Source organism: Rhipicephalus microplus, chromosome 2, assembly GCF_043290135.1.
Source record: "Rhipicephalus microplus isolate Deutch F79 chromosome 2, USDA_Rmic, whole genome shotgun sequence".
Taxonomy (NCBI): Eukaryota; Metazoa; Arthropoda; class Arachnida; order Ixodida; family Ixodidae; genus Rhipicephalus; species Rhipicephalus microplus.
The window spans coordinates 160082490-160102731 of record NC_134701.1 but is presented as its reverse complement, the minus strand read 5'-3'; the positions used below and the strand labels follow the sequence as shown (position 1 = coordinate 160102731).

The 20242-nt window shown below is 48.8% G+C and overlaps 1 protein-coding gene across 1 annotated transcript in view; it reads right to left on the bottom strand.

Annotated features, from left to right (window-relative positions):
- Window positions 1-111: 111 nt before the first annotated feature.
- LOC142786522 (uncharacterized) overlaps window positions 112-20242 on the bottom strand; it is a 52845-nt gene continuing 32714 nt past the window's right edge. Inside the window, exons 6-7 of the mRNA XM_075884249.1 lie at window positions 5308-5561; window positions 112-898 (exon numbers count right to left, since the gene is read on the bottom strand). Of these exons, the coding sequence (XP_075740364.1) occupies window positions 677-898; window positions 5308-5561 (476 nt within the window). The 3' untranslated portion in view covers window positions 112-676. The remainder of the gene's footprint in view (window positions 899-5307; window positions 5562-20242) is intronic.

Here is a 20242-nt window from a genome sequence, read left to right as displayed (position 1 = left end):
TACCCGAGTATGTGTCTACCTTTGAAAAGGTATATGACACGAAGAAAAATATTTCCGCGCCCTAATATCCGCAATCGCACTGACGGATGAGCAGAGCGATTTCACAGGGGATTGTTCGGACACATTTATTGGTCAAATTATTGTGCAAGTTTACAAAAGCGCGTTATGGGGACTTTATGGTAACTGCAGTCCCCTGCGTAAAGGATTGGCAGCCCACTGGCACAAAACAGAGCAGCCATGTTGTCAGCAGAGCTGGTAGAGCAGCCATATCTTTGTCGTCTCGTGTAGCGCGCATGCGAGCTACGGTAAACACTAGCAAAACAACCCATAAAAACAGAAACGGCATACTACGAGAAAACTCTCAAAAACGCACACAAATTGCAAGGTGAAGTAAGAAACGTTCTTACCGTAATCGAGAGCTTGGAAGCGCCACGAAAGAAGCATGCAGACGCAGAGAGCAATCGCATGTATTAAAAATCGCGCTTACTATATAGCTTAAAAACTGTGTTCTCGTAGAAAAGCATCCTCTCGAGCAAGATACGCTACGTGGAGCGACAAATGAAAGTAATCAAACATTGCTCCAACGAGAACAATTGCAGACACTGCCAAGCAGCTTCATCGTCTGCGCATGAACCCCGAACTTCCGGGCAGCTGCACTTCTTCGCGGGCCAGACGCTTAACGGGGATGCAAGGCTGTCACAGTGTCGATAATTTTGCTCAAGGTGCCGGCCACGGATTCAATCGAAGGGCTCGGACTCGACTGGCCGGCGCCAGTGGATGCTTGAGCGGGCCCTCCGGTACCAGATGCCGCGTCGGTCATGGAGAAGGTGGTGACCGAAGGCCTCTCCGATATGGACACGCTTCGTTGACTGTTGCTGCCAAGAGGTGGCGCGTATCCCTGCATTGTTCGTAGCACGACCACTGTAAGCCACCGTCTTCAACACGATGTAATAAAACTCCGAGGGTCTCCTATCACTATTACTAAGACGACTCGAAAGCGAAAGAATTAAAAGTGGTTTCCTGCATGAGTTCGAAATGCATTCATAAAGATGTTTCGGGCACTTGCGAACATGGACTACAGGAAGGTACTTTTATAGCACTTCCATATGTGTGTCTGTGTGCTTTTCTCTAGTCGTCCGTGTTCGCAAACACCGTACACCGCTGACCGACTTGCACGCCTATAAAGCATGGAGTGCACTGTCCGTGACAAAGTGGGGTTCTCACTTGGCGGTGACATTGAGTAGAGTGCCATACGGGCGGTTTTTTTGAACGATATAAGGCCCAGTTCCTTCTACACGACAGAAAGTCTATAATTCTACCTCACCACTGCCGTTCAGCACTACCAAATCTACGGGGTGCAAGCAAACCAGCACGCTTTCGCAGGAAAGCATAGTTTCATGTATAACTACCTTACCATTCGTAATTTTAAGACATTAGTGCTTCTTTCGCACATGTTACTTCACATCAATGCGTAATACGTTTATTATTTATCAGATTTATGTCGTATTTATTGTACTGTTGTATCAGTAACCACCAGTAGCTGTCGTTAAAAAGCAACATGGCAGGGCCCCTGCAGACGCTACCGCCCGCTTCGACAAAAACTTGCATTCTGGGTTGCCGTATACGTCAATTTCAAACAGCCAGAACTCGAGGTAATAGTAGCCACAGTATTCTAAAAAAAGTTGTTGTTGGGCTACTTGGTGGATCAATTCTAAAAGCTCAATTTGAGCGGAAATACCTGACACACACACACACACACACACACACACACGCACGCACGCACGCACGCACACACGCACACACACGCACACACACGCACACACACACACTCGCGCGCGCACACATGCACACACGCACGCACACACACACACACGCACACACACACGCGCACGCACACACACGCACACACACGCGCACGCACACACGCGCACGCACACACACACACACACGCGCGCGCGTACACATGCACACACACGCACGCGCACACACACACACACACACACACACACACACGCACACACGCACGCATCAAACACGCGCTGTGCGCGTTTGTTGCCTGAGTGTGTGTGCTTGAGTGTGTCAAGTAGCCATGCAAATAATTCGAGTGCCATATTTGCATCCACACAGGGAGCAAAGTGATTTCTATATAGTTCTTAGTATTCAATAGTAACTATGATTTTGAAAAAAAAGCAAAAACGAAGTATAACGAGCGCAGTATTTTTCCTTCTGGCATGGCTTCCAATCCTTACATACGATGCAAATTAACTAATAATTATGTCTACAATAAATAGGAATATTGCAAAAGTTATTTTGGGCCAGCAACCCAGCAGGAACATTAAACGTTCAAGCTGCTTTTTTTAGCGTAGACCTAAATACCTAAATTCGCCCGACGATACAATAACGCTATAATCAAGCTTCAAGCAGCCAAATCAGATCGATGATGAAGAGCACAGCTTCGTTCTATTGGAGATATCTGCTTGGCACGCTGTGTTTGAGCATTAAAATCTAGCGTCAAGCGTGTTACATGCGCGCGCCCCTCCGTTCTTCGGGGTCAAGGGACTCCCGTTGGGTGCCTCGATGAGCACTATACTCGGCGACTTTTCTTGGCATTGAAGGGAAAGCTACGGAGGCGGAGCTTCTGCACATGTAGCGCTACGCGAAGTTTTGGCGCGCATCTCGTTACGCTATGGAAATAGATGGGGGCACACCATCAATGTTTCATGTAGACGTAGATGCCGCTTAGTGATTGAGGTGCACGTAAAAAGGCGGGACTTTGTCGTGTGTTCAAAAACGTGAAGTCACAACGAATAAATTAAAAGTAAGTACGACTATCTTAATGGTGGGAGCTGCGTCTTGTCTCAAATAGCTTCACGTAGAATATAAAGGTGGGACTTCTATATGGCACGCTCAAAATGCAGGCGCGCTGTTGTGGAACTATATTCAATGAGGGTAGGATGCCCGTGATTTGGCCCTGTAGGTAGCCTTCACTCCAGTGCCAAGAAAAGTTGTCGCTGAGTGCAGCTCGGTGGCGCGGGAAGGACATGTTCGCGCATACAAGCCAACACGATAGAAATGCTTGCGAACAAGGATTATTCTTTGAAAGCGCTTGCTGTTTCATGTTAGAAATATTAGAGAAATTTCCTGAGCTAGCATCACGAAATTTCCAGTGAATGCGCCGAAGTGGAAGTTCAAGATAGCCAGAAGGTAACCGTGGCGCTAACCTGGAAGTGTTGTCGCCAAACGGGCTTTGAAAGTAGCCAATTTGGCGCAAAGTAGGCACCAACGACCACCCTGCTTGCGCTCAATCGTTACTTGTGCACAGATCTGACCGTAACAAATGAAATGAACCATCCATTTGTATCAAGTCACTAAGAGGACAAAATAACAGGTATACGTTATCTCGTTATTGGCTTGATCAGCTGTTGGTTTATCCGTAGATAAACAACCAGCTATGAAGGAGAAACCAATTTAGTTTTCCTTCAACGTAGGCCTCATCATTGTTACATTATAAAAAAATGGCAGCATATCCACGGAGTGAATGATGGAGAGTGGGGCGAAGCATCCGTCCGTCCATTCGTTCTTGTTTCCGTCCGTCCATGCGTCCGTCTGTGTGACCGTCCATGCGTTCATTCGCCCGTCCGCGCGTGCGTCTGTTCGTGCGTCCGCATGTCCATCCGTGCATCCGTTTCTGCGTTCATCCATGCGTCCGCCCCTGCGTCCGTCCAAGCGTCCATGCGTCGGTGCAGCCATTCGTGAGTCCGTCCATGCATCTGTCTGTGTGTCCGTTCGTCCATCTATTCAACACTCCAAGTACCACCATCTCGCATCTTTTCATCATATATTCCGCATATGCACCGCCATTCAGTGGACATTCCAAGGACTAAACGAGAGGTGGCACACGCACACTTTCTTATGGCTTGCGCTTCGTGTCTACTTCCCACCTTTAACCACATCGAGTTCATGGTATATACTAGTTCATTGTATTCATGACACTGCGGCTCAACGCTAGCTAAACCTTTCTAAAACTATAGTTACACCCAGCGAGTATAACGTAGCAACCCTTTCTTGTCAGATAGTGCTCAATGTACATGCCATTAGCTGCTAAGGAGGAATGAGAGACAGGAGAATTTGGCTTTTAGTTAACGCGCACGCTGCGAATTTTTTATTGTTCAACAACGCACAGCAGAAATCTTTCAGTGGCACCACCTTAGAGGTCAAGATGTAAGACTGGTTACACACTACGACTACTACTACGACTACGAGGGACAAACGGGTGCCGCTAAAAGGAGCATCGCCCCTAAAAGTCTCTCTTGCGGCACAGCTGTCTTAGTTTAGCCTACGCCGTAGCAACAGTACGCCGAGAAACCCTATAGGTGTCTCTCTAGCTGAGCAGGCAGGTCACGTGATCTCGCTTTCACTAATCCCGCGTAAGCACGTGCACTTTGCAGTCAAGCGGTGGGTTCACGTAACGTGATGTGACTAACCCGACAAAGACACTCGCACCATAGACGCTACCATGCCGACGGCTCACAATTGCAAGCTCGAGAAGCGGAAGCTAAGGATGTTGTGATCATAGCTGCTTCATCTGTTTTGGTTCCTATCTACTACACTCCCTTTCATTGTATTACCGCGTAGTAGCCTTTAAATAAATAAAAAATAATGCTTCTTATGGTGGGGATGACGATGAAGGTTTGTAGAGAGATGGCTACGAGGTGTAAGCTCGCGAAGCAATTCACCATTTGGGAGCCGACGAGTCCGAAATGCGAACTCACGAAGCCGAGACAACCTGGCAACGAATGGTAGCCACCGATTTTGAGGGAGTCAAGTGTGGTGTAACTGTCAGTTCAAGCGCATGAATAAACAGAAAGGAAGAGAGGACAAGCGCTTTCTCGCAACTAAACTGTTTATTAGGAAGGGCAGAATATATATACAGGCAATCAAAAAACAACGCATGCGTGTGCCTTTCTAATAAACAGTTTAGTTGCGAGAGAGCGCTTGTCCTCTCTTCCTTTCTGTTTATTCGTGCGCTTGAACTGACAGTTATACCATGCATATCCAACTAGCCCAACTTTCGGTTCTGAGTCAAGTGTCACTGCAAGGAATGCCGCAAGGAGGATCGTCGCGCATAGTTAGCTCAGGATGCCTAAGTGGTCTGGCGACGTCAACCATAAGGGCACTTCAAGAGATCTTCATAGATCGAACGTGCCTCCACGCTAACGCTCCCTCCAGCATGCATCGACGCAGCAACCCAACACAATCGCTTCAGATCTTATAACCATCTGCAAAACATGGCCGTTCATTTCTCACCTGAACCGCAGGGGAAGACTGGTCTGGGACGATGTTCGTAAATGACGGAGCAGGAGCAGCCGCATGAGTGGCAAGATATTCGGGTTGGAGTGCTGCAGGCGGTACGAGGCTAGGCCGGCCGGTGTAAAGCGGTACTGAAGCTGCAGTCGATATTCTTGGTGACGGTGACGACATGGGTGGTCCCGCTGGAACGTCCGTGGGCAGAGGTGGTGGTTGCTGTGGAGGTTCAACTATAGGCTGGTGCACGAAAGGCCCTGTTAATACAAAAAAAAAATATTGCGGGACACATGCTGCAATGAAATGTTTCTTTGTTTCTTGACCCGAAAGTGTTTTACGCCGGGATCCACCAAGATTTTAGTGACATATTTTCATCACTGATATGACGTTGTTAAATGATGCCACCAAATGAGAAAAAAAATAATATGAATGGAAAACTTCCCCCGTGACAACAAGCACTGATGTCCTACCGACCAAGCTATCAAGGCTTTTTTGCTGTTTTTATTGCCTATGTACATACAGCATTCAAAAAGAAATATACACCAAAGAAAATAACAGGAGCAAAAAGAAAAGGTACGAACAAGCATAAGAGTTTGGAAGATTTTAACAATTATGTAGAAAATTTTGTATACTTGATAAAGCGATTCGGGTACATATCGTTTAACCTTTTGTGATTTCACGAATGAACATATAGACTGAATGAAGTATTGTCTAAGCGGGCATGCATACCCATTAGTGCGTATGTGCGCATGGACGTATTGTCACATCTGCCTTGATAGCACAGTATATGGCAATATGAAATGAGCTATCGAGGCACATGAGACACAACGTGTGAACGCACCCAATATCTCTGACACATTTTCTCTCGCATAGTGCTCTCGGTTGGTGATCGGAGTGGTGCCGCCGGCTCTGGGTGGTGACGAGTCGTATGATGCGGTATGACACTCCCTAGCACCGATAGAGAAGGATTAGTCGAGAACGCAGTCGAAGCGCGGCGTCTGAGATGGCGCACCGGCTCGCGATCTCAGAGGCCATAGCCAAAACATCTCGATAGCAGCAAAAAAAAAAAAAAAAAAAAACACTCGCTGCGCAAGAATCGGGAAGTCGATCTAAACGCAGTTACGTTCTTTGCCTTTCACGTTGTGTAGGTGTGTGACAGCTCGTTGTCGGAGCAGTGCAGCTTCCACATGCCCCAACGGCGTTTCGCTGCCGATAATAAGACTACTGCAGTAAGCTATCCACGGGAGTCAACGATGTTGACGGGCGAACGTCGTGCCTCGGAGGAGCCACACAGAGACCACCGGGTTGGGGAACGTCTGCGCTGCCTGCGCGCTTTCGCGACTCAAGCTACGAACCTGCGCCTTCCGTGTTGCTGAAGCGCAGCGCGGTATAGTGTTTGCACAAGCACAGCTGCAGGTTACTCGATAACTCGGGAAAACACATCGTGCCGTTTTTTTTTCTCAATTGACGACGCTTTTAAGAAGTGCAGATCATGTGTACACCAGTGTTTATTTTGTGCTTGTTGATGCCAACTTTACGCGGGATTCACGATATGTTCTGTACACGTATATGTTAACAAATCCCGCTACCACAGTGGCTAAATGGACACTAAAGGCAAGTATTAAGTCGACGTTGATTGTAGAAATAAAGGTTCCAAAACTTCGTCGTGTTAATTTTGTACCAAGGATGTGCTTATTTTGAAATAAAATCACAATTTATTATTCCGCATCGGGTCGGCGCACTTTAAATTACCCGCCTCAAGCAGAACGTCTCACTTCACCGTTGCCGTGCACAACGATACTAGTTGCAGCAGAGCGAGAACAGAGGGTCACAGCATCAACAACATCACGTTACTGTTGCCGTGCACAGCTTATACTATATATGTATACCTGCAACAGAACAAAAGCACCAAGAGCCACAGCAGTAACAACGGCCTTCGAACAATATTCTGACATTGGCTCCGAGATGGCAGACGTGCTTGGTTCAACTGCGCCCCACTAGATGGCACCTGTCCAGTTTAACCAGGCGAAATTAGAACTTTTGAACTATCGCACCATTCCCCGTAGTAACGTCCAGCAGTTCTTTTATTTCATGAAGAAACGAACATTCAGCATTTTATTACGTGTCTTGATGCACGGAAAGTTCTTTATTTAGTGGAGCTATTACAAGTGATAATTTGTAGGCAGTAACTCTGACGTCATCTGAATCATTTTGCGAACGTCCTATTGCGGCTGTTGTATTCTCGTGCGTTTACCTTAATTTCGCGGTAAATAGGGCACTGCTGTTGTTAATATTATCATTTCCGACGTTGTAATACGTTGAGCTTTCACTCTCACGTAAACTATTGTTTGACTTTAGTGTCCCTTTAAATCATGATCATGATTAGTCGTAGTGATGGAGATGTGCTAATTAGCCTCAACGTGGTCACATCCACGTGACCCTATGATATAGCTGCCAAGCGTCAACAGACCTTGTACAAACTCCAATAATCCCTTCAGAATAAGCACTACTTCTCAGAAGAAAGTTTTCACTTTCGTGAATACCGATTCCTCTGACCGAGGTCACTCCTTTTTTTTGGTAACTACTCACGAACACAAACATTTTTGTTGCTTGAGTTTTGTGGCAGTGTCGTTACGTTTCTTGGGGACTTTATTAAAGGGAACAAAACAGTGCTTTCGACAGGACTAGGGGAGACGCTCTAGGTGCCGACCAGTGCGAACGCGCAAAGATCGGCTCCTGCTTTCAAGAATGCTTTCCTGTGGTATTCACGAATTGGTCGCCGAGTTTTCACTCTCATCGTGTGCCTAAGTTCTCAAGAAATCAGCAGATACCACCTTTGTGCTGGTGAGTGGACTTTTAAACCGTTTTTTGGGACATTTTTACACGGCAACGCCACCGGGGAATTTAGGCCTAACCAAGGAGGCGATTGTCGCCGATGCGCCGGCCTGGCGCCAACATGCCTCAACGCTCTGCGCGTTCCAGTATCTGCAACTGAGAATGGAATACCAAGTAGATGGAGAGGACATCTCTCCAGAGGATTGCACAGAAGACATGGGTTGGAAGGAAGCCGAAACGAGACGCTCAAGGAATAAGCAAGCCGCGGTTAGCGTTCCTGCTGCCAAGGGTTCGACCGAGGCCGGCGTTGCGGGAGACGCTCGAGCCAGTCGTAGTAGTTATGACACCAAGCATACAATCGTGCGAGCTGGACGCATGCCGCCATTACCTAAGGACTTCAGCAAAATTGTGCTACGACCACGTGGAGGATTAAATATCTCGAGAATCGGCACTGGAGCCGTGGCAGACGCGATAGTACTGGCGGCCGGCGTCAAAGAGGAAGAGGCCATGCAGGACATCATCTGTTCCAACTTGCAGCATAACATTATGGTGGCAAGCACTCCGGACCAAGACAGAGCTTCAAGATACCTCAAGGTCAAGCAAATTGACATTGGAGGCAAAGTTTTCGAGGTTAGCGCGTACGCCGCGGCACCCAACGACACTTGTAAAGGAGTGATTCGCGGGATCCCCGTAAGCGATACTCAGGACATTTTGACCCGAAAGATTGTGAACGCGAACAACCCGCTCGCGCTGCAGGCCAAGAGAATCAAGGACACCGGGACAATCATCATAGCGTTCGAAGGACACAAGGTGCCCAGATTCGTGAGATATGGACCTTCACTTTTGCAGTGCTCCCTTTACCGCAAGAACATCGATATTTGTTACGTCTGTGGAAAGCTGGGACATCGGTCTGACGTCTGTCTGAACCCAACTGAAACAATCTGCAGAGGCTGCGAGATCAAGAACCCAGATAGCCTGCACAAGTGCAATCCAAGATGCAGGTTGTGCGACGGTCACCATCCCACGGCAGACAAGGAGTGCAAGAACAGGTTCTTAGTGTCATACGTCGTCAGACGCAGACGTTGGGAAAGATCGCGAGCAGCCGCAGAAGCCCGGGACGCATAAATCACATTGAGTCCAGACATCAATGACAAGCAGCTTATTCCAGCCTACGGGACCCAGAGCATACAGACTACACAAGAAGAGGAAAGGCGGCCCCACTCCAGGGGGAGGTCGCGTTCCAGAAGAGGTTCTAGACCCAAGGCCCGCTCCCAATCACGGGGGCGCTCTAGTTCTCAAGGTCACCATCAGGGTCGGGATCAGCCTGGGCGGCACCCGAATGGCCAGCTGCCTGGCGTTCAGTTCGAGATCACGGCTTCACACCCGGGGAGGACGCCTGCAGTTACTTCGAAAGGCAGCTGGGCTGAGCGAGTGCGCAACGGCGGGGCAGAGGTGATGACAGGTAAGCTGCCAGAGCATGATAGAATTGCACAGCTAGAGCAAGAAAACGCGAGACTTACAAAATCTAATGAGAGGCTATCGGCTGAGTTAAAGGAAATAAAAATTCTTCTCACTAAGCTAACCAGCGCGCAATCTTCACAGCCAATGCCTCAGCCAGTTGATGTCCCTGTGGCTGAAAACGTGGGGGACTCGAGAACCGCGAAAAAGAGGGCAGTCATGGCAGAACATGTGGAAGCCAACCAAACGACCATGTCAGATATGAAAGAGGTGTTTGACACGCTCAGCAAAGTAGTAGCCAATCTTAGCCTGCAGATGGGTAGGCTACAATCAAGCGTGGCGGCACTGGAAGAGCATATGACTTTGCGCATTACAAAGGTCGAAGCATATCTGCACAACACAGCAAGGCCTCCTCATGCACCAAGCTCACCCCTTCGGCCACGAATACTAGTGGTACCAAACCTGTCGACAGGTGCAGCATCAGGCTCTGGCCGCCCATGTAACAACCATGATGGCAGCGCTACGTGAAGCATTTCGTATCTGGCAATGGAACTGTAGAGGTTACCTTAAAAAGAAGGCAACCCTGCAGCAGTATATCAGGAGCAGCCAAGAAAAGCCTCATATTATATTATTACAAGAGACCCTTTCACCGCAAGCAACGTTGCCTGGATTCCACCCTGTAATAGGGGATACTGAAGGGAGGGGAGTCTGCACCTTCGTATGCAACAAACTAACGCACGTAACCCACGACCTCAAGATAGAAGCAGGCCGGTTCGAACACGTCTTGGTAGAGATCGTGCCGGGTACCAGCAACTGTCAGAGCATTTTCGTTCTTAATATATACAGCAGTCCAAAGGAACAAAAGCAAGGGTTCAAGACGGTTCTAAAGAAAGCTGTTAATATCGCCGGGGAATGTCCACTCGTCATAGCAGGTGATTTCAACGCCCCTCATCATACATGGGGTTACAAGTACAACACTGGGAAAGGAAATCGACTTTGGCAAAGTGCCAGCGAACTTGATCTCACCCTAATCACAGACCCCAGCCTACCAACAAGGCTTGGTACATCTTGCTGCAGGGATTCCACCCCGGACCTTGCATTTGTAAGGAACATCAAGAAGGCCCAGTGGATGAACCTTGCTGTAGACCTAGGGAGTGACCACTGCATTCTTGCCACTACCTTCTCCGTTGAGCGTAAAAAGCAGAGAGAATTTCACTTCACAGACTGGGATAAGTTCAGGAAGATAAGGGTGGAAAGGGAACAAGATGGCCGCAGACAAGGCTTGGAGCAGTGGGTCAAACAGATTAAAGATGACATCAAATCCGTCTCCTCCACCATTACCACAGATTTTCCGGTTGAAAGAATGGATAGCCAGCTCGCTCATCTTCTTGAGGCAAAGCAAGCACTACTGAACCGTTGGAAGGGTCAGCGCCTGAACCGAAGACTGAGGAAGAAGATAGCTGAGGTAAACAGATCAGTCGAGGAACATTGTCGCACACTATCGAGGCAGCAATGGGACGAAATCTGCAACTTCGTCGATGGTCAGATGCGCAATGGCAAGACGTGGAATATGTTAAAGCATCTCCTCAACGAAAACATCACCAAAACAAATCAAAAGCATGTTATCGCTCGAATTTTGCATAAAGAGATAGGGCGCACTACAGAACAGCAAGTTGTCCAGCAGCTCGCGCATAAGTACGTCCCAATCAAAAGAGGATTGGCACCACCAAGTAGACAGTACCAGGGCACGCCAAATCCAGGTCTTGAGGGCGACTTTAACATCGAGGAGATCAGAAGAGCCTTGCATGATCTCAACGGCAGGTCGGCCCCTGGCCCGGACGGTATATCAAACAAGGCCCTGCGTAACCTTGATGACGATTCAATTGAAACCCTGAGGGATATGATCAATTCAGCATAAAAAGAAGGCAGGGTGCCAGAGCAGTGGAAGCTGGCCAGCACGATCCTTATTTCTAAGCCAGGAAAGCCCCCTAACTTGGACAACATGAGGCCAATATCCTTGACATCATGTATCGGCAAGGTCGCAGAACATGCCATACTGCACAGGATAAACAAGTACTTGGAAGATAACGACATATATACACACAATATGGTTGGATTCAGGGCAGGGCTATCAACACAAGATGCATTGAAGCTTATCAAACACCAGGTCATTGACAACGAAACCAGAGACGTGAGAGCCATTCCGTGCCTAGATCTAGAAAAAGCGTTTGACAACATCCACCGCTCATTCATACTCGAAGCAATTTCCAAGCTTGGTCTAGGGAAAGCCTTCTATGACTACGTATGGTCCTTTCTTACAGATCGGAAATCCGTGATGAAGATTGCAGATATCGAGACCGCAGCAATCGAACTAGAAGCAAGGGGCACGCCACAAGGGGCAGTGATTTCACCAATGCTGTTCAACATTGCCATGATTGGACTGTCAAAGAAATTATCGAGCATTGAAGGATTGAAGCACAGCATCTACGCAGATGACATTACCATCTGGTGCACAGGTGGAAGCGAGGGGCAGATCTAGAGTGCTCTGCAAGAGGCGATTGACACCGTAGAAGACTACCTTCGCCCTTCCGGGCTCAAGTGCTCCTCGAGTAAGTCAGAACTTTTGCTTTATCGGACTGCACGTCGGGGACCGAAGCTCAGGGGATGGAAGCCGTTAAACCAGATAGACATCCATCTCCGTACAAATCAAGGGGATGCCATCCAGAGGGTCGACTCCATCAAAGTCCTGGGAATGCTGATAGAGTCTACTGGCGCCAACAGCAAATCTATAGCCAAGTTAACTCGGAAAACAGACAGTGCGGTGCACCTCATACGCAGAGTGGCCAACAAAAGAAATGGGATCAAGGAAGACAACCTCATCAGGTTGATGCATGCGTTCGTTCTAAGTCACTTCACATACGAGGCAGGAATGCACAACTGGTCAAGAGCAGAGTCCGAGACACTGAATGTCCTCCTCAGGAAAGTTATCAAGGAGGTCCTGGGCCTACCCATACATACAAGCACCGAGCGTCTGCTTGAGCTTGGCATACACAACACGCTCGAAGAAATAGCAGAAGCCCAAGAGAGAGCACAGTTTGCAAGGTTATCTACTACAAGGTCGGGGAGAATGATCCTGCAGGAGCTGGGCCAACACCCAATAGCAATCAGACGCAATTACAATGATATTCCTGACAACATCAGGGAGACTATCACGGTATCTCCTATACCGAGAAACATGCATCCAGAACACAACGTCGGAAGAAGAGTAGCGAGGGCCAGGACTATACTTCGTCAATTCTCAAACGAGGAACGGGGGGTCGTATTTGTTGACGCGGCTTCCTACGCCAATGGGAAAGCGTTTGTGGCAGTGGTAGTCGATGGGGCTGGCCATGTCGTCAACTCAGCGACGGTCAGGACGAAAGACCCAATTATTGCGGAACAAGTGGCCATCGCCTTAGCACTCAAGATGGATAACATTGAAGTCGTCTACAGTGATTCCATGGCAGCACTACGGGCGTTCGCCAAGGGGACGGTCTGTGAAGAAACGCTGAAAATACTGCAAGGCAAGAACATAACACATCATCTTCTGAGTTGGTTCCCAGCTCACCTTAGACAAATCAACGATTCCCCTTCCAGTCTCAACGAAGCAGCACACGAGGCGGCGCGAGAACTCTCCAACCGCGCCTCCCCGGGGATGCGTTCTACCGGTGAAGGGGATAACCGGGAAATTCTTACAACATATAACGAGCTCACTAAACATTTCTACCTGTCTAGAAGGATTTTCCCTTTACCTCACAAAAATCTAACCCGGCCCCAAGCACTTACATTAAGGCTTTTGAAAACGCGGATGTACCCTACTTTGAAAATGTTACACATCATGTACCCTGACCTATACCCAAGTAATCTTTGTCCACATTGTGGGGAAATAGCTTCATTAGAACACATGCTCTGGCAGTGCACCAAATTCGCTCATTTATCGCACATCACCTCTGCCAGACGGGAGGCGGCAATCCGCAGCTCGTCCTTGGCAGATCAGCTCTGGGCTGTCCACCAAGCCCGCGAGGCGGCTGAGGAGCTTGGCATCTCCGTCGCCACGTGGGAGCTGCCCGCAACACAGTGATCTGTGTTTTGGAGGACCAAATAAAAGTTTAACTAATCCAATCCAATCGACAGGACTAATCAAATACTACCAGCTTCGTCCTATCCAAGGCACTGCTTAGTTCTCTTTCACGATGCACGAACCGCCCCAGTCAAAGACACCTCCGAGAATGTCAGAAACACACATGTCGCACTAAGAGTTTTATGCAATGATACCTAGAGGGGAAGCTGGTGCTAGTGTCTGCGCAGGTTTCATCAGTGGCGCTTGTACCTCTATAGGAATGATAAATGATGGTAAGCACAGGCTTCGGATCTGCTTCAAATCAAGTATGTTCTTCAAATTCTCGAAGATTGTTTGCCGAGTGTGAAACAAAGCGAGATCAAGTTGTGTTTAATTAAAATTTGCTTCTATCTTTCATAAGTAAAACCTGTTGCAAAATGTTTCCGTGACCGTGAGAGGGAAGTGAAACCCGGACAAATTCAGCCACCAGGGTATGCATTACTCTACCATTGCGTTACAGACTTGGCATCAAAATATAACGAATTATTTTTTACAACACTTCCAAACAAGCACACTCGTTTTTCGTTCAAGAGTACGCATAATTTATTTGTAAAAATGACATTACAGTGTTCGTGAGAAACAACATTTCGTCTTGTACGATTCCAAGTGTCTCTGTCCAAGAGATCTGCCCCCAACGCACATCTCGTTTTGTTGTAAAGCCGAGTCAGTACATGACGGTTCGTGTGCTTATAGCCGTCGTGTTGCAGCTGAGTTGAACGAGTTTTGGCAAGAGACACTTATGAAAAACGATGAACTCGACTTAATATGCAGCACTGGTATGGGACGCTGCGGTGAGTGTACGACGCTTAACTTAAACTGTCAAATACAACTTGTAAAGCTTTAACGTCGCGCCTGATAAAGAAACCAAGCGGTGTTCAGCCTCTTTGAACAATGTCACGGCTTCAGTGCTTTGCACCCAACCCCACTACAAACGCTGCCCGAAAAATGAAACTGAATCTGCAGAAAAATTACAGTGTATTTATGGAGGGAATGCTGATGAGTGGGGCGAACCGTCTGCCCGTGCGTCCAGACGGGCGGATGGATGGACAGATGGACAGACGGATGGATGGAAGCATGGACGGACAGACAGGCGGACGCATGGCCGGATGGACTGGCACATCATCCCACTCATCGTCATTTACTCCGTGGACATGCTGTTAAAGCCACCAACGGCGTCTAGTTATATTGTAAGGGGGATTACAAATACACGGAAGAGAGAAACGAGTGTATTCGCAATATTTGCAGGTAGGTGTGACACCCCAGGGCTGGTAGCATCTCGCGCTTCGAGCCCGCTTCCTCTTCATCGATTCGTCAACGACGGCGGAGCCATGCCAACTGCCTCGTAACATCACCCCCGGCGGACGAAGCGCCGTCACGGTGCCACTAAGTCAATCAGGACTGGCAGTGTAGTAGCATTTTACTCGTGACACACAAACAACATCAGTAGGTGGTGTGGCAAAAGATGAGTGTGGTTGAACGGGAATGATGAGGTAGTCGACGTCGGTGACCTTGCGTAGAACTTTAGAGGGCCCAGTGTATCGTGAAAGGAGCTTCTCGCACAAGCCTTCACGCCGATGCGGCGTCCAAAGTAGGACGAGAGAGTCAGCAGGGTAGTGAACGTCGTGGTGCCGGTCATCGTAGCGGACTTTTTGTGAAGCCTGAGAAGCAGTGGGCCTAGTGTGCGTGATTCGGTGAGCGACACGGGCTCGAGAAGCAACGTCCTGAGCATACACCTTTGGTTCGGTAGTATCAAAAGGAAGGAGTGTGTCGAATGGCAACGCACGGTTGCGGCCGTACAGAAGAAAGAACGGAGAATAGCCGGCGGTGTCATGCCTTGACAAATTGTATGCAAACGTAACGTATGGGAACGTTGCGTCCCAGTCACGGTGATCAGCAGAGACGTACATAGACAACATGTCTGTAAGAGTTCGTTGAGGCCCTCTGTGAGACCGTTGGTCGGAGGATGGTAGGCAGTAGTAAGGTGATGTTCGGTAGAGCAGCTACGGAAGATTTCGTCGAGAACTTTTGCGAGGAAGTAGCGGCCACGATCCGTCAGAAGCTGGTGCGGAGCCCCATGCCGCAGAATGACGTCATTCAGTAGAAAGTCTGCGACGTCTGTAGCACAGCTACTTGGCAAGGCACGAGTTATAGCGTATCTGGTCGCATAGTCGGTTGCGACAGCGATCCATTTGTTGCCTGACACGGACGTTGGGAAAGGTCCGAGCAAGTCTAAGCCGACGCGGAAGAATGGTTCCGGGGAATGTCGATAGGTTGGAGCAGGCCAGCCGTATGGAGAGCAGGGCGCTTGCGACGCTGACAGCGCTCGCAAGCAGCGACATAGCGGCGCACAAATTTATACAGGCCCGGCCAAAAGAACCGTTGCCGCACGCGGTGATAGGTGCGTGAAAAACCCAGGTGTCCTGCCGTCAGAGTGTCATGCAGATGTTGAAGAATGGTGGCACGCGGATGTCGGGGAATAACTAACGAAAATTCTGGGCCATCAGGCTTCATGTTGCGGCGATACAGAATTTCGTTACGGAGGACATATCGACGGAGCGAAGGGTCGGAAGATACTCGCTCAATGACCGTCCTGAGGGTTGCGTCCCGGCACTGCTCTGTGCCGATGTCGCGCAAATCAGATATGGTGAGCACACAAGAATCGCTCTCATGGACAGCGAGGTTAGCAGGGTCCACTGGATAACGCGAGAGACAATCAGCATCTTGGTGCAACCTGCCAGACTTATAAATTATGTCGAAGTTATACTCCTGGAGACGTAGAGCTCAGCGACCTAAGCGACCAGTTGCGTCCTTGAGCGACGACAACCAACACAGAGCGTGGTGGTACGTAATAACTGAAAACTCCCGGCCATACAAGTAGGGGCGAAGTTTCGCTACAGCCTAGACTAACGCAAGACACTCGCGCTCCGTTATCTAATAGTTTCACTCAGATGTGGAGAGAAGGCAGTTGGCATACGCAATAACACGCATTTGCCCCCCTGGTGTTGAGCGAGGACGGTGCCGATGCCGTGAGCACTGGTGTCTGTGCCAACTTCAGTCGTCGCGGACGAGTTGAAGTGAGCCAATATTGGTGGTGAAGTGAACAGGTCGATCAGCGAGGAAAACGCAGCTGCTTGGTCTTGGCCTTGTTATGGGTCAGAACGAGGAAGTTGCTGAAGGCATCCCACGGCTGCCACCAGTTGTTGGGGTCGAAGACGGATCGCAGGAGGATACGAGAACAAAACAGGTTTATGGCACTATTTACACATATTTACAGAAAAAAAAGGCTAGTGGTTTTACAAACCACGAGCGTGGTGGTTGAACTGTTACATAGTTCAGAGTGACGTCCAGCACTCTGCGGCGTCGTTTTAAGCCCTGTTGGGCTCCTCCTCTCCAAGTGGAACACCAATCACACACACACACAACAGGTGAGGGGGACGAGCATGCACGGTCCACGTGAACGTCCAATATTGAGTCGTGAACACTGCACTGCAAAGTGGCGCCAGCAGGGCTCTTCCTCGTCGTGTGTGTGCCGCTAGTCGAGAGGTTCCGTGATCTTGACAGCATACATCAAAGGGTCTGCCGCACAACTCGCCTAATTAGTGGGGTCATTTGCGGTGGCCGCCGCGGTCTCTTCCAGGAAGATGCTGTTTTGTTGTCCTCTCTCGAACGGTTAACGGCGTCGTGGCGACATGACGTCTCATCCTCCGGCTAGCAGGGACAATGCCTGGCGGGCATAGGCAGCCGGCCGGTCCTCTACTTGATTGGGGATTAAAAGGAGCGCCGCTCTCCTGTCAGCTCTGGCGCTGGTCACAACAGCTTTCCCGTCGCCAGATAAATCACCGAGGTCATCAGGCACCACTGCTGCTTGAAGGCATGACGAAAGGATCCGCATTTGAAAGTCGGGAACTCGCCTTTGCTTGCCGCATTGTCTGGGTAATTGCTCAAATCTTCGACAGCGTCTGGCAGACCGGGTGCCGAAGGGATTCAGAGCCTCCCTAGTAGTCCGGCTTACGCACAATGGCGTCTGCCCAGACAAACTTCTGGGCCAGACTTAACAGCTCCTCCCTGGCCAGCGCTCCCAACCGCTGGGCACGAAGAGAATGGCTGGTGACGAGGACGAAGGCCTGGCTTTGACCCTCCAGCTGCGAACTCGTAACCAACTCCCAAACCAGCTCACAATGATCGACAACAGCAAGGCTAACCACACAACACATTACTATGCTGAAGTCAAGCACATTGGACTCGCTTAAACCCCTCCAGGCTTGTCAACACAAAAAGGAAAAACCTGTACGCAAAAATTTTGAGAAAATTTGGTGCCGCCAAAGTTACAACAATCATGGATGTGGAGATTCATACCAAAGATGGAACAAATTGCTGTGTGAGAAAAGCACACAAAGGCAAACACAATTTGGCCCCATATAACAGTAATCCCATTTTTACAAAACTAGCTTTCTCCTACAATCCACACTATTAACTTGTAACTCACATTTACCTTCATGACAAACTTCATGAAACCCAACCAAATACAAAAATTTAACACGAACGCTGCCAGACCCTATACACAAGTTATCTGGGCGCATTATTTATTCTCTCGTTACACACTTGAAAGGCTTAGTCGAGAGTACCTACTTTTATGTCACTCTGACGCCTACAAATCTCTCTCACACATCAGATTGAACTGCGTTTTATAAATCCTAGAAATGGTTCTCTAACCTCAAAAATTTGGTGAACGCAATGCTCTCAGCTCAAGTGATCATATGATCCTAATAAACGATCACTAAACAACAGAATAAAGTAAACCTTGTGTACTAACATGCTCATTTGCTGGATGTAGTTTCATGTCAGCCCATGCTTTTAAAGAACGCACATGACTTTGCTGTGCGCTCTAGCACGACATCTTACTCTCATCCAAAGAGCGCTAGCATACCAACACGCACCTAACCATAGGCGATATCTCTCTCACCTAGGTATCCTTAAACCCTCATCTGAACGTAAATTTTCTCAAGGAACAAACGCAATGAACAATAATAAAAGGAGCGCCGCGCTGCTGTCAGCTCTGGCGCCGGTCACAACAGCTTCCCCGTCGCCAGATGAATCACCGAGGTCATCAGGCACCACTGCTGCTTGAAGGCACAACGAAAGGGTCCGCATTTGAAAGTCGGGAACTCGCCTTTGCTTGCCGCATTGTCTGGGTAATTGCTCAAATCTTCGACAGTGTCTGGCAGACTAGGCGCCGAAGGGATCGAGAGCCTCCCCTGTAGACCGGCTTACGCACAATGGCGTCTGCCCAGATGAATTTCCGGGCCACATTTAACAGGCGCACGAGAACGGCGCGTTCTTTTTGAGAAGATCAGTTAGTGATAGTGCAATTGTAGCGAAATTGCGTATAAAACGCTGGAAGTACGAGCATAGGCCCACAAAACAACGAACATCTTTGGTAGTAGAAGGCAGAGGAAAGTTCTTGACAGCGCTAATCTTGTCAGGGTCTGCTTGGACACCAGCAGCACTTACACGTGACCAAGGACCGTGATTTCTCGTTGGCCGAAAATGCACTTTTTCGAGATCAGCTGGAGTCCCGCTCGATGAAAAACGTCTAAAATGGTTGACAAACGAGTTAGGTGGCTTTCAAATGTTGGGGAAAAAACAATCACATCGTCGAAGTAGCAAAGGCAGATGGACCATTCATAACCACAGAGGAGAGAGTCCATCATGTGTTCTAACGTTGCCGGGGCGTCGCACAGCTCAAAAGGCATAACCTTGAACTGATAAAGGTCATCCGGTGTGACAAAGGCAGTTTTTTCTCGGTCTAAGTCGGTCTAAGTTGAGGAGCGGAAGCTGAACGTAGTTGTCCACAATAGTCACGATTGTATGCGGCATAGCAACACTTTGGGCCAAAAGCACATCCACTAATGGAGAAACAATGTAGTCACCGTCAGGAAGAGCTGGTGATATCGTCAAAGCCACAAACGTGGTGGCTTGCGGTGACAGCCGAACATAATGAACAGTGCACAAACAGTGTGACGGTGAGGATGGCACAGCCCCAAGCCGAGGCAGTTGAAGTTGGAGAACGCCGATTGCACAGTCGATGAGAGTGGCATGAGTGGACAAGAAATCCAATCCAAGAATCAGGTCATTGAGGCACTGCTCAATAACTGCAAAGAGAACAGATGTGGGGTGATCGGCGATTGTGCTGCGTGTCGTGCACATTCCTGTGATGTCAAGATTTCTTCCGTCGGCGACACGAATAATGCCAGGAGTAGGCGGTGTGAGAACTTTATTCAGGCGGTGACGAAGTCGGGCACTCATCACAGAAGTATGCACCCCGGTGTCAATAAGTGCAGAAACAGTCAGGCCGTCAACGTCGACGTCGATCAAATTTCGTTGTGTCGGCAGTACAAGGAGAGGATTTGAGGTCAGTATCGAGGATGAAGCTTCACCTCTAAGAGCTGCACCGCTTAGTTTCTCTGATGAGAAATGAGCGAGGAG